Here is a 15,007-nt window from a genome sequence, read left to right as displayed (position 1 = left end):
CAAAAAAAAGTCTTTTTGCGGGTTACAGACACTATTCATTATCGCGATTAGAACAAAGCACTTAAGAATAAATGACTTACTACATCAGCTGGATCCGTTGCTCCTCGAAATGAAACTACCAGCCCTTCTGGTACATTTTCCAGGATTATTAGATAGTATTATTCCTCACAGCGCAGCAAGACGAGGTAAAGAACATGATTCTTATTAAACTTGATGTGTTTTATAATCCAGCTGGTGGGCGTTGGCATGTTTGCCTCAGATCATTTGCGTTTGAATAGCGCGCGCTCTCCGTGGGCATGCCACATTAACACATAATCAAGTATAATGAGCTGAAAAGAAAAAGACTGACATCTCTCTCTTTTCATACAGATTACATAAACTGAGAATATTTGTTTTTTATATAAATTACTTTAAGAAGAGAGTTCAAGCTTCATAAAGAAAAATCTCTTGTGTCTGTATGACAAGTATTCGTGGAGTTACAGTTAATTTTCGGACTCGTTTCAGAATGGACTCCACTGACAGAGAGAAAGCAAAACTCGCATCATGTTTATTTTTCTTTATTTTACAAAAAGCACAAAACTTTGTTTTTATTGTGAGTATACACAAAAAAAAAAATAGACACTTAACAGTATCGAATGATGTATAACACGTATATGTAAGATCAAAATCAACAGAGTATTTTGAGTCTCTTTTGCACTGATAAGAAAAAAAACGAGACTATCGCGCCGGCGCGATGGGCGGCCCCAGGGGGTTAAATTGCACCTCCACAAGCCCTTCCCTCTCTTAGTCCTTTCTTTCTCTGGCCTTCACTGCTGCTTCCTCGCGTTGATGTCTGTGGGGACCCCCACCTGTGCTCATTCAGGAGAGAGAGGACTCTCTCAGGGACAACCTCTGGAGTCTGGCAAAACGTCTTCATTCAACGCAGAAGAAGTCCATCGCAACTCGCACCATTTGGTCTGCGTGTCCTCTCAGGCCCAGAGCCGGCAGGCCACAATCTGCATTCCAGCCATGACAACAGTGTCGAACTAAACATTCAAGTTCATCATATCTTCTTCCTCCAATGCAGAAGAAAACGATTGCAACTTTTGACACTCACAAAACCATCAATAACTTTAATTTTCAACAACTTCAAGAATTGTATCCACTGCAAAGGCCATGCAAGTATACATTTAATGAGGTGCTCTGAAATTGATACGCTGATGGTTCTTTTCATGTTCAATGAATCTTTTCCGTAGCTTCCATTTCATTTCCGTTTTCATTCTGTCATTTACCATCACCTGTATGTGTAATTGTTTGTATGTTAGTTATGTGTTCTTGATTTTGTTAATAAAACTTGTGCACAATATGTATATGGTTCTGATTCTCTGCTTGCAACAAAGTTTATTTTATGATCTTGACCCTGTTACATGCTCTAATTGTTCTACATGCTAAAAAATAATTATTTTTCTGTGGCCATGAAAGATAACCTTTTGTTAAAAGAAATGAATAATCAAGAGTTTGTTGGACAAACTGATTAATTGATTGTAATATTAATTTAGCTACATCAAGTTAATCCAATTAAATGACCCAAGTATTCATAATTAATCATAACAAGTTGAGCTATTATTAATATTTCCCATTTGAGCTAACTAGTTACACATTAATGACAATATATCCTGTAGTATTGACTATAATCTGGACGTACTACATTTGCTGTCATTATCACATGATCAACCAGCGTCAGTTGCATAAGATCAACAGCTCTTTTACTCAAACTGAGAATTTCATCCACATGGTTCTATACTCCCAAACATTGCCTACATCTTCTCATTGCATATGCTTGTGATGTGGTTATTTGTGAGAAATGTTAATAATATTGCTTACAAATTTCTAAACACTCAATATACAATATATATCTGCAATAATTCTTAAAAAACAATTTCCAGCACAGTGAAAAATAGTCCAAGACTCGGGGTTAAGCCTTACAAAAATTGCCACAATGTGCCCCTTTTGCCTTACATGAACAAGAAAAAAAGAGGAAGGAAAAAGTATTTTTTCTCTCTCTCTTCAACCTGTCTCAGTTTTTGTGTGGTTTTCTGGACACACGTTGTTTGGGTGATTTCACCTTTTCTTGCTCAACCTCAAGCCAAGAACTTTCAAATGAAAGTACAGCTCTTTCTTCTCACGAAGGGGTTAGGCAGGAGATCGAAACTTTTATCAAACTGTTTTATAGAGGAGCTTGCCAGAGGCAATGCGTCACTATTGCAATCCGCTGTACTTGTTATTATTATTATTAGTGGTGCTTTCTATATGCAACCAGTGTTGCCAACTTAGCAATTTTGTTGCTAGATTTAGCAACTTTTTAGACTACCCTAGCAACTTTATTTTCAAAAAGCACCTAGCAACAAATTTAGCAATTTTTAAAATTTATTTGGCAACTTTTAGCAACTTTTGGAAAGTGGCTCTAATCCAAACAATACGGTACAAGATAGCTAAATAGACTGAGCGGTTCATTCATAATTCCTTAAGATCGCTGTGGAAATGTGGAAATCGCTGTGAAAACCGGAAGATAAAATACAACGAGCGCAAGGGCGGGGCTACATAAGGTCTATATAGCCAGACATTCCGTCTATATAGCCACGCATGGAGGCTGCGGGCAGCAGTAGCACGCATTTCACATTTTTGGTTTGATTTGATTTTGATTTGAAAAAAGCCTACAGAAAATGTAATTGTTCAATAGAAATGTTGTATTTAAAAATAAAAAAATATGATCATGAAAAGGTGTTGTTTGTATTACATTTACAAATGCTGTGTGTGTTTATATATACACTCACTTAAGGATTATTAGAAACACCATACTAATACTGTGTTTGACCCCTTTTCGCCTTCAGAACTGCCTTAATTCTACATGGCATTGATTCAACAAGGTGCTGAAAGCATACTTTAGAAATGTTGGCCCATATTGATAGGATAGCATCTTGCAGTTGATGGAGAGATTTGTGGGATGGACATCCAGAGCACGAAGCTCCCATTCCACCACATCCCAAAGATGCTCTATTGCAGGGGTTCTCAAAGTCTATATTTAAAGGTCCAAATCAGAATTTTCATCAATGTCAAAGGTCCGAAACTATGGGTAGGGAGGGAGGGAGGGTGGGGTGGGGGGGATTGTTCGGTTTTTGTTGACGTGGGGGGGGGGGGTGGGGGTTGGATGGAGCTTACATGCACTTCATGAGGCACGCACGCACATTTGCGCACACACACGTAAGGTCGCTCTCTCCCTCTCTGCCGTGCGCGCGCTACATGGTTTGGAGCTCGCGAGCTCTACATTGCGGGAGATTTGAACTAAATTGCGGGCATCAGGGAGCCGCTATCAATATGCGGGAGACTCCTGGAACTTCCGGGAGACTTGGGATATCTGTGAACGCATACCTCTCTGTCCAATCATCTTTGAAAACTCTATTTCCTTCATCAACTTTTCTTTTCCTGGACAATGACATCCTCCACACCCATTCAAACGCTTACTGCGGTGAAGTGTCGCGTTGCGCCCGATTACGTCAAAAGTCATACGCTCACTGGATGTCATGGCAACTAAATCGCGGAGGAAAACTTTAAATATCTCGCCTTCATTTTAATTTCAGACCATCTCAAAAAATAAACAAATGATTTTAACATGCGTTTATCAAAGTAGGAAATCCACACTTTTAATCCCTTTTTTTTTTTATCCCACACACAATTAATGCTCTTGAAATATGAAATGGAGGCGGGTCCGGATTGAATTCCCTCCGGATCCGGACTGGAGTCCGGACTTTGAGAAGTACTGCTCTATTGGGTTGAGATCTGGTGACTGTGGGGGCCATTTTAGTAATTAATATTAATTAGTAATAATTAATTAGTAATAATAGTAACAGTGAACTCATTGTCACTTTCAAGAAACCAATTTGAAATGATTCGAGCTTTGTGACATGTTGCATTATCCTGCTGGAAGTATCCATTTGAGGATGGGTACAAGGTGGCCATAAAGGGATGGACATGGTCAGAAACAATGCTCAGGTAGGCCGTGGCATTTAAACGATGCCCAATTGGCACTAAGGGGCCTAAAGTGTGCCAAGAAAACATCCCCCACACCATTACACCATCACCACCAGCCTGCACAGTGGTAACAAGGCATGATGGATCCATGTTCTCATTCTGTTTACGCCAAATTCTGACTCTACCATCTGAATGTCTCAACAGAAATCGAGACTCATCAGACCTGGCAACATTTTTCCAGTCTTCAACTGTCCAATTTTGGTGAGCTCTTGCAAATTGTAGCCTCTTTTCCTATTTGTAGTGGAGATGAGTGGTACCCGGTGGGGTCTTCTGCTGTTGTAGCCCATCCGCCTCAAGGTTGTGCGTGTTGTGCCTTCACAAATGCTTTACTGCATACCTCGGTTGTAACGAGTGGTTATTTCAGTCAAAGTTGCTCTTCTATCAGTTTGAATCAGTCGGCCCATTCTCCTCTGACCTCTAGCATCAACAAGGCATTTTCGCCCACAAGACTGCCGCATACTGGATGTTTTTCCCTTTTCACACCATTCTTTGTAAACCCTAGAAATGGTTGTGCGTGAAAATCCCAGTAACTGAGCAGATTGTGAAATACTCAGACCGGCCCGTCTGGCACCAACAACCATGCCATGCTCAAAATTGCTTAAATCACCTTTCTTTCCCATTCTGACATTCAGTTTGGAGTTCAGGAGATTGTCTTGACCAGGACCACACCCCTAAATGCATTGAAGCAACTGCCATGTGATTGGTTGATTAGATAATTGCATTAATGAGAAATTGAAATTGAACAGGTGTTCCTAATAATCCTTTAGGTGAGTGTATATATATATATATATATATATATATATATATATATATATATATATATATATATATATATATATACATATACAAATCTAAATTAGCATTCAAATAATATCTACGTATTACATAATGGCATAGTTTTGCGTGCGATTACGTAATGACTTCATAGCGCAATGACGCCACAACGTCATTTAGCAACTTTTAGCAACAAATTGATCTGCCTTTAGCAACTTCCCCTGAAAATTAGTGGGCAACAGTGTATGCAACACATCAGTAATGAAATCCCCCATAATTCTCCTCATTTCAGGGCCTGAGCCCATTCCAAAGCCACGCCCCAAAACACTTGAACACGCAAAGCCAACCGCTCAGCTGGAGAACGCGTTTACCAGTGCGGAGCGGAGAGGAGCGCAGTGCGATGGAGTGACATCATGTCAGAATCACAGGTAAAAAAATACCTTTTTGACTGCTCTTTCTCTGCAATAATTGTGAGACTTCGTGGCTTGCGGTCGGTACGCGCCTCTCCTCTTCCGAAATGAGCGAGTCAACCGAGTGCGCGCATGTGGGCAGCTCCTGTTGGTAGCCATATCAGCGAGGGAGAGGGACAGTCGCCCCGTCAATCAGAGCACTCGGTCCGAATGGAATAATGAGCTGTGTTTATTGCAGCCCAGAGAGGACTTTTAGAGAGTTTATATTTTTTATAAACTCCTTTTCAGAGTACTTACATTTTAGATATGTACTGGTATATAAAGACAGTTTAAACAAATTTGGCAAAAAGTGTTTTAGAAAAACATTGCGTACCCTACCTTTACCTACCCTACCGTTTGTATCCTGTTTTTCCCATGTCTTGATTCTCTCCCTGTTCTCTCGGATTTCTCTCTTTGCCTCAGCCCTTAAAGGGTTAGTTCACCCAAAAATGAAAATTCTGTCAGTATTTACTCACCCTCATGTTGTTCCAACCTCGTAAGACCTTCGTTCATCTTCGGAACACTAATTAAGATATTTTTGATTAAATCAGAGCTGGATCACTTCTCCATAGGCTTCTAAGGGATTGAACTTGCAGGCCCCGAAAAGTTATTAAAGATATCGTTAAAATAGTCCAAGTGACTACAGTGGCTCAATCTTAAGTTTATCAAGCGACGAGAATACTTTTTTGGGTGAACTATCCCTTTAACTGTTATGCTGTGTATGAGCTTTGCCTAGATTTGATTACGATTGTGGATAACACTTTAAATAAATACTGCACTTGGATCCTCAACCTTTGTGTCTCAGAGCAGTTTATTCATGTTCATTCATGTTTATTTACTATTAACTAGTAATAAGAAATGATCGGTTCGCATGCTTGAACTGAGACACTACAGTTAAGAGTGCTAAAACAGTATTTATTGTTTGATTTAGAAATAATTGCCAGAATTTGAAAGCTGACACTTTGTTTCATATCAAAGAAACCGGCTCTGTCTTGTCTGTAAGTGTCAGAGTCCTCTTTGCTTTGCAATTTTTCACTGCGTGATAATATGGTTGTGTGGCATGAGAATAGGGTCAGTTGCGCAACTCTCACATTGAATGTGTGAGAGTTGGCAGTCCTACAGATGTTGTTTGTGTAATATCAGCTTGACTTGCTCAACCTCAACCTCAAGCCAAGACATTTCAAATAAAAGTACAGCTCTTTCTTATCACCAAGAGATTAGATCAGTGGGGGCGTTTCACAAAAACCTAGAGTATGGCATTCCCCTCTCTGCATGTAGAACAACGACATTACCGAACAATATACCTCACATTTCACCAAACAAAATGCACGATGCACTATTTACTCTATTACACTATTAATTAAAACTCACAGTGAACAGCATTACATATAAAAACGCATGCCTTACCTTTTTGTTGCAGTGCAGTTTTTATTGCATTGGTGGTATATAACGTTTTGCTGACAGCACTACAGTCCTCATTTTTTTTTATTGCTGCTTCCATTCCCCTTATTGCTTTTATTTAATTTCTTTGTAAAAAAAAAAACATCCAGGGAAGATTGAATAGGCCTGTTTCTTTTCATTTTTACTCAGTATCTGACAGCTAGGCTAATCAAAATGACATGCGATTAAGTGATGCAATGAACTGCAGCTGCGCACACTCACTCCACACAAGTTTTTTTATAATAATACTTTTGCAATAATGTATACATGTACACATTTAAGTGTTCATTTAAAATCTGCCATTGTGTTTTCGACATTTTTAAAATAATAATTAAAAAACGTTTTTTTTTTCTGAAGTGGGATCCAATCAGAGAAGTCGGTGTTAAGATCATAAGGCAGTGCTCATCGTGAATAGTCAATTATCGTTTGTTTTGCCATTGGATTTATTATCAAATTAATATTATAGCAATATTTTTTGCAATTTTATTGCACTGAAGTATGAAGTATAGCAAGAGTAAGAAAAGTCACAAAGTATCATGCCGTTTGGATGAAAGGGATTTCATAAATAAATAAATAAGCCCAGATTTTACAGTGGAAACCGTGTTGAATTCCTCCAGCATCAAATTGTGTAAACTGCATTTATGACAAACAACTACACAGATGCATATATATCATAATGATCTATCAATAAATGCACACACGTTGTCCTCTGCTTTTGTTCTGACACTGACAGTGTGCAGGAGCCGGTTTCATATGACTATTAAAGGTGACTGAGGCGATCATGAATTAGTGTACAGTTAAAAGCTCATTTTTAGGGGGGCTGGGTGGAAATGTAGGGGGGTTAAAGCCCTCCTAAATCTTAAACGAGCATCATCATTAGCTGATGTTTTATCTGAACTCTGACTGCTAGGGTATGGCAACTGCCATACTCTGCCATACGCAAACGCCGTCCCTGGATTAGATAGAATAAAGCTTGTATCAAACTGCTTCATTAGCGGTGCTTGCCAAAGGCAAAACATCTCTACACTCATTTGTTCCTATGTAGTTATTCATTAATGACAGAACGGTATTCTAAAGTGTTACCCAAAATAGATTCAGTCTGATTAAATTTAGATAACTAATTTCATGACAACTCTTGACTTGAGATCATCCACACATTAGACACTGTTTCACGGATATGGCAAGCAGATTCGATATTTAATGCTCTTAAATGCTCCATAATTAGATTTTGACAACTCAAAATTAGAATTTGATTGGTAGGAAAATATGATTTAAGATACCTGTAAAAACACCTAGACTAGTTTAAGTTATCTGTAATGAAGTCACATATCTTTAATGGCCTCATAACACATACTCACAGAAAATTCAGTTTGAACTGGTCAAAATTACTTTTCCATATATCTCAATTGTTTGTCCGTAATTAATTTTACATTGAATCTCCAAAATAATGTAGAAACAACAAAGACTATATTTTCCATATTTGTTTAATGGCATTTTTTTTTACTAAGCACTATGAATAAAGGTCAGTATCACTGATATTTTATTAGGTTTTAATTTTTTTTCTTACAACTTTTAATGTTAAGTGAACCTAAAACAATCTTCACATAAACTTATTGTAATAACTGGCACATTTAACTGCGCTTTTCATTTATCATTGCTTAACGATAAGTTTCTTTTTTTGTTATTGGCCCAGTCAGACTGGTTCAGGTTTTTACCTGCCCTACTAAAATGCACACACAATAACCCATGTTACCTTCAAAACAATGCTTTTAGATTTTCAGGTAGCTCTAACAGGTCACTGTATTCACTGCATGAATTATAAATTGAATATAGATTTACCATTATTAAATCTACAAAAGTGATTCAGTCAAGAGCAGCGAGTGATTTTCTCTTTATCTTTTGTTCTTTGTTTAACATAACTGAGAGACAGCAGCACATTTATTTGGCTGCTGTCACTTTAAGACCCACATGACCCGGATCTGACGCACATCACATTTCACAACTCTTTGCGTGTATTTAAAACTTTTTAACTCATTTAAGACTGTGCTTATGAGTATACTCAACAAAACGGGCGTTTGGCAATTTTGTATTTGTGTTGTCAATGCAAGCGTGAAAAAGAACTCTATGCAGCTCATTTAAAACTCAAACACTAAATTATTTATGACAATATTATTTTACATTACCCATGGCCCATCATCAAGTAAATTAGTTGCATTATATACATTTTATTCTCTCCATTATATCATATGTACAATGTCAACAACAAAATATTTAAGCCACAACCATTATTTTGAGCTGGTACACATACACAGACATCCAATGTGAATCTAGTAACATTCATTGAAGCATTTATTTGTCATTGGAATTTGCACACTGTCAAATTTTACATGATGATGGCAACAAAGCAGAGTTCATAGTAACTGTGCAGAGAACATTGGATTTTATTCCTAATGTACATTACATATCCTGCAGGTGGCAATGTACTCCTCTCAATCACTCATCAAATTTTAATGTCTAATACTTTTTAGAAATCTTTTTAATCCTTAAAAGATCCCACTGCAAAACAACTGAATAAAATTATGAACAACAACCATAAGTGTTTGTAACACTTGCATAAATGTTTTGCGAGAGTTGGCTACTCCTTTCCATCTGTGTGTTTAGGTTCAGTCTGTCTTTCGAAAGATGAATACAGCACCTCCACCAATCCAAAGGTTAAAAAATGAACTAGAGAAACACAAGCACTGAACAGTGAATCATGGTGAAGTGTCTTCAGAGACATGGTTGTGGAACCAGAGCATAGAAACTTCCATCTCTAGTACCTCCATTCCTGGGAATATGGCACATAAAGCCAATTCGTGTGTTGAAAAGCTTCCCTACAAGGCCATCACTCTTCACACTACCGGGCGACAAAGAGCACATTAGAACACCAGCACAAACGTGCACAACATGACAAGATTGTGATCTCAATAAAACATGTCATTTCTGAGATGGATTCAATTATTTTTTAGTTCTAGTCTGAAAACATCAACTTTTCATAAAGATTTACTTTTTTTCAAGATGAGTATTATGTATTGTATTTGTAATGGCACTAACCTACACACGTAGTATTTGACTCCTGGAAACCTCTTTGATTCGTCATACGAGACCATGTTCCCCTGTGCCCCATCCATCCATTTCCAACCACGTCCTCCACACGGATCAACCAGAACCTGCAGATTATTAATACAGTAATTTCTGTAGAAATAGGAGAGGTGTCATCTCCTCGACTACAGTCTGTTAACTGTCCTGCATGTAATTGTTATCTGTAGTGTTTTAAATATAAATATAATGTACTATACTGAGTTACCTCATAGCTACTGGCCTGATGACTTCTCCCGTCATATTCAAAGTTGCAGCTTTGATAATTTACATATCCACTGTGCCACCCACCATCTGGTCCAATTGATTTGCACACCGCAAGTTGGGTTTTAGAATGAACAGCATCTAAAAACAACAAGGATTTATGGGTTAACCTGAAGATATAAGGCTGTTGTCTTAGATGAGCAAAAAGATTAAATGCACAACAACTTTTTAAACTGTCCTTCAGTTTTCTGTGCTTATTAGTTCATTGCATTGTAATTCCATTATATGATTTTATAATTCCATTACATGGGATCAAATAGGGAATAGGGCTGTCACTTTTGTGAAAAAATCCTGTTCGATTTTTGAGACATAAGTGTTCATTGAATCGATTGTAAAATCGATTTTTTCATGTCTAAAGACGTTTCCATTTTCAACGCCAAATATAGGCAAATCCACGGACAACTAGCAGGCATTAGGACGAACGTAAAAAGGGCGCATGAGCCGCACAAGTCAGCAATATTTCTGCAATATTTTTCGTGCACAATAAATAACAGGAGTGTAACATTCTCGAAAAACAATAAGCAGAGTGGACTGCCATAACATCAATGAAAAACATTAGCCTTCTGCAAGCTTCAACATGGCTGTGTTTATGATTAGAAGAATAATGTCAAACAAATTTTAATAAACAGTGTAATTACAATTACAGATTGTAATAAACAGTGAAAATAAACGAAAAATTCCTAAACAGCATTTATGATTTAAACCATTCAAAAATTTCCAAAATTATTTTACTTAATGATTGTAATAAACAGCGAAAATAAACGAAAAATTCCTAAACAGCATTTATGATTTAAACCATTCAAAAATTTCCAAAATTATTTTACTTAATGAATCAATCCATTATAGACAACTGATCAAAAATTAAACTTTAAATGGACTTACTTAAATGGAGAACAGGCCATGTGTTTTTTTTTTAATTGAACGTAACAACACTTAGGCTAGGCAGGCGTATAATGAAACGTGCAAATAAGGCTAGACCTATTACAAATTATTGGACAGGAAAACAAGTCGATCGACATTTTCGGGGTCCAGAGCAGAGCGTTTTTTATTCACTATATGTCCAGCTGTTGAGAAGACGCGCTCCGACCGCACTGATGTCCCAGGGACACTCAGGTACTTCATTGCCAGCTGCGCAAGGTGGGGGTATTTCACACTTCCAATCTTCCACCACAAAAGCGGGTCGCTGTCAGCTGGTGATGGTGGCTCCTTTTCATAAGCCATCATCTCCTGTAAGAGGTCGCTTTCGACGTCAATCGCTCTTTCGTAGCCCCTTGTGTAGATGTCTCCAAACAGATCCCCCATTGCTGTTAAGGCCGTCTTTCCCCTGCTTGATTCCGAGCTGCATGGCTCCGCCTCCACGGGTTCGTCATTGTCGCCAGACTGCAGTGCCAATTCCTCTCTGATATTTGCGTGCACTTGTTGCTTCTGTTCCTCCGATAAATGAATTAAAATATGAAACCGAGGATCCAAGTAAGCAGCTTTATTCAAAAGCATAAATGTCGCTTCCTTTTTGGGGTCATAGCGTTTGCTCAAATCTGCCTCGATTTTAGTGGCCATTTCCCTCAAGCAAGACCTCTCGTCTGATTCTGACCTGATTTTTTCAACTTGAGACAAAAGTACATGTTGCAAAGGCAGTACAGCTGAGGATGTGGGGTATTTGCATGTGGACAACGCTTGGGTGGCGACTTTGAAAGGTTTAAGTGTCTCTCGCACCTGTTCAACCAGGCGCCACTCAGTTGTGGTCAGTTCTAGATTAGACATTTTTTTGTCAAATATCACGGCTGCCACTGCTGCTTGTTGCTCAGATGCCCTACAAATCATGTCGTATGTAGAGTTCCATCGTGTCACACAATCATTGATTAGCTTCTCTGGCTTCAGACCTAGCATACACTGCTTATCCTCCAAGAGGCTGCTGTCTGTAGTGGATCTGTGAAAATGAGAGGCAGTTTTTCTTAGCCTAGCAAGAGTTGTGTCTATGGCTCTGACATCTAACCCCTTGCGTACAGCCAGGTTGATTGTGTGGGCCAGACACGGTATGTTAACTGCACCCAGGTGCTGCTCCACTGCATTAACATAATTAAGTGCATTATCAGTAGTGACTGCAACAACTGAATCAGGCTGTTTTGCGAAATCCCTCAATATGCCAGCGATGCACTCAGCAACATTCTCTGCTGTATGGCTACCTCTCAGCTGCTTCGTTTGCAGTACGAAATCGTGTAGTTCCCAAGTCTCTGAAATGACGTGTGCTGTCACTGTGATGTATGCCTCAGTAGCGAGGGAACTCCATCCATCGGTAGTCAGAGCAACGTTTTTGCCACTCAAAATATGGTGCATGATTTCACGACTAGTGTCATAGATTTTCACAATCTTCTTAGTTACTGTGGTTCGGCTAGGTATAATGTATCTCGGCTCAAGTTCATGAACAAAATCAATGAAACCTTCACCCTCCACTATGCTAATTGGCCTCATGTCTCGACAAATGAACTTTGCGAGCTTCGAGTTTATAGCCTCTTTCCGTGCAGCAGATAGAGGTGCAGACAGGGGAAAAAAGTTTGTCAGTCTTGGCTGTTTAGCAGGTGGCTCTACCGGGTCTAGGTCTTTGTATTCATCTGGATGATGAAGCTGCATATGCCCACTCATATTTGTAGTGCTGCTGTGATACGGGAACTCGCGATCGCACAGTTTGCATACCACTTTGTCCTTCTTCATAGTTTGATCTACAGTCCAAAACCCGAAGTGCTTCCATATCGAACTCCTCAAGTTATTAGGGGTTATGACTCGTCTCTCATGTCGCACAGGTTGATCGCCGTTATCTTCCATTTTTTTGGCAAAACACCAGCAGCAGCCGATTGAACGTAAAACACGTGGGAAATTTATTTTTAGCTTTCGCAACGCCTACTGCACTTTCGAAATTCTTTATTTTCTTTTCCTGCTTGTTTGTGAGTTTTGTTACATCTATCTTTTTTATTTGTTTAATTCGTTTAAAATTAATGATGTACATTTGGTTAAAATCGATTCCCTATTTTCGTTTTCGATACTTGCTTTGGTTGGTCCGATCGATTGTGCAATCAATTTTCGAACATAAAGTGACAGCCCTAATAGGGAATTAATCTGTAAGAAGAAGCTCAGTCATAAAGATCTTCAAGTGCTTAAAGATGTAATGAAATGTGAAAGTGTACACACATTTAAAAAGCATGGACAAAAGCACATTAAAATTAAGAATCAGCCTAATCTCATGTGAGTATGTAGAGTAAAAGAGTTTTCATACTGCCGGGCACATCTCTGGTCTGAACCCACTGGAGGTCCTGACTCCTGCAGCCGCTGTATGGGTCTCCTTTCCACGGGTTCTCACAGATGCAGCTCCTGTCATGATTGAAGGAGGAGCATTTAGCGTTCACTCCGCAGGGTTTAACCAGGCACGTGTCACGACATGTGCCAAAGGTGCCAGTGCAGACCTCATTGTCCTTACAAACACTGTTTTGTGTGCAGTTGTTACACTGGTGTGGTATGAAGGATGGACAGGGCGGCTGTGAGCATTTGTACTCAGCTGGTTTAGGGTGAGTGGCGGAGCCCCAGCCAGATGAACATGTGGCCTTGCAGACAGTGGCTCCACCTTCAGATCTGCACTCGACTCGCCCGTTTACCTGCTCCTCGTAGCACACAGGTGAGGCACTCCACTGTCCTCCAGAGCACACCACGATCTCAGGGAAGGCCTTGTATGATCCACCACATTTCATTTTCACCTGCTGCTGTGCTGTGCTGTGGTAGAGCTTCTCACAGTGGCTGTTCTGAAGATCCCCAGCCTTTAGAGGGCAACATCCATTTTTATTGAAGAGTCTCCACTGCTGTGAGACATAGTCCTGAAAAAACTTCTTGAGTAAATTAATGTTGTCTGATTTTCCAGTGACCAGTAGATATTTGGACCAAGCTAAAACAGCTTCCTTTTCAAGAGCGAACATGAAGTGCACAAAATAATCAACCTGATCACTGTAGTATTTTGTGCACTCTACTGGCTCACTAGACTGACTTTGTGAGTCCTGGACCAGTGACTTGCGAAAAATATCCAGAATGTTGTGTTTGTCTCCAAATCCAGTGCCCATCATCATGTGGTGAAAGTCTGTGAGATAAAATTGAAAAGATTTCCCCCCTGTGAACTGAGCTCCAACTTCAGAAACATAGTAGCGTTGGGTAATTGTACCGTTTTTAAGTTGTGTATGCATTGTGCTGATGTTTCGAAACTTCTCAGTCACGTTGCTGTATTTCACAATGATTTGTGTCCACTGGATGTCTTGTCGAACTGAGTCAACTATTTCTTTAGTGAAGTCCTTCAGCTCCTTGACACTGAAATAAATTGTTGTCAGATCACGGACTGGTTTATAGAGCATATCATTGATTTTATCTTCAAGATCGGCATAGTCAATAATACATGCTGGACCGCGGAACATCTTATGACACTCGCAGAACACTTGTGTGGTGTCCTGGATGGGTTTACATTCTCCCTGGTTACAAATCACGTCTGAGCCGAAACAGGTGTATTGAAGCAGATGAAGGACAATGAGGATCGTCTTTACAGTAGCCATGACAGCTTAACCTGTTTAAAAATGAAAGCATAAAAGTATAATTAGAAGCATTGAATATGTGGCCTAGTGTCACTTAATTCTACAGTTAGTGTAATGTTTGCTTCCCTTGCTGAGTGCTTCCGCCCAGTGTTTTTTTTCTTTACATAAATATCTGAATGGATCTGCTGATATTCTTATATTGCAAGAGAGGAGCAAATGAGAATTGAGGCAAGGATCAACTGTGCCGCATGTTATCCGAGGAGTAATCCAAGGCAAAAACAACAAAACAGCATAGACTTACTAAAACAATACCAG

General features: G+C 39.2%; 1 protein-coding gene across 1 annotated transcript; it reads right to left on the bottom strand.

Moving 5' to 3' along the window:
• Positions 1-9,061: 9,061 nt before the first annotated feature.
• Positions 9,062-14,622, bottom strand: LOC143718607 (uncharacterized). The gene is made up of 4 exons (XM_077209627.1): positions 13,402-14,622; positions 10,078-10,214; positions 9,825-9,940; positions 9,062-9,627 (listed from the first exon to the last, which is right to left on the bottom strand). The coding sequence occupies exons 1-4, from the start codon at positions 14,576-14,578 to the stop codon at positions 9,501-9,503; spliced, it is 1,557 nt and encodes a 518-aa protein (XP_077065742.1). The 5' UTR covers positions 14,579-14,622; the 3' UTR covers positions 9,062-9,500.
• Positions 14,623-15,007: the final 385 nt, after the last annotated feature.

This window comes from Siphateles boraxobius, unplaced genomic scaffold (assembly GCF_051911475.1).
Source record: "Siphateles boraxobius isolate OS27281-9 unplaced genomic scaffold, OSU_SipBor_1 61, whole genome shotgun sequence".
In the NCBI taxonomy this organism is placed as follows: Eukaryota; Metazoa; Chordata; class Actinopteri; order Cypriniformes; family Leuciscidae; genus Siphateles; species Siphateles boraxobius.
Note: the sequence above shows the minus strand (reverse complement) of the source record. Positions and strands in the feature narration are given on the sequence as shown.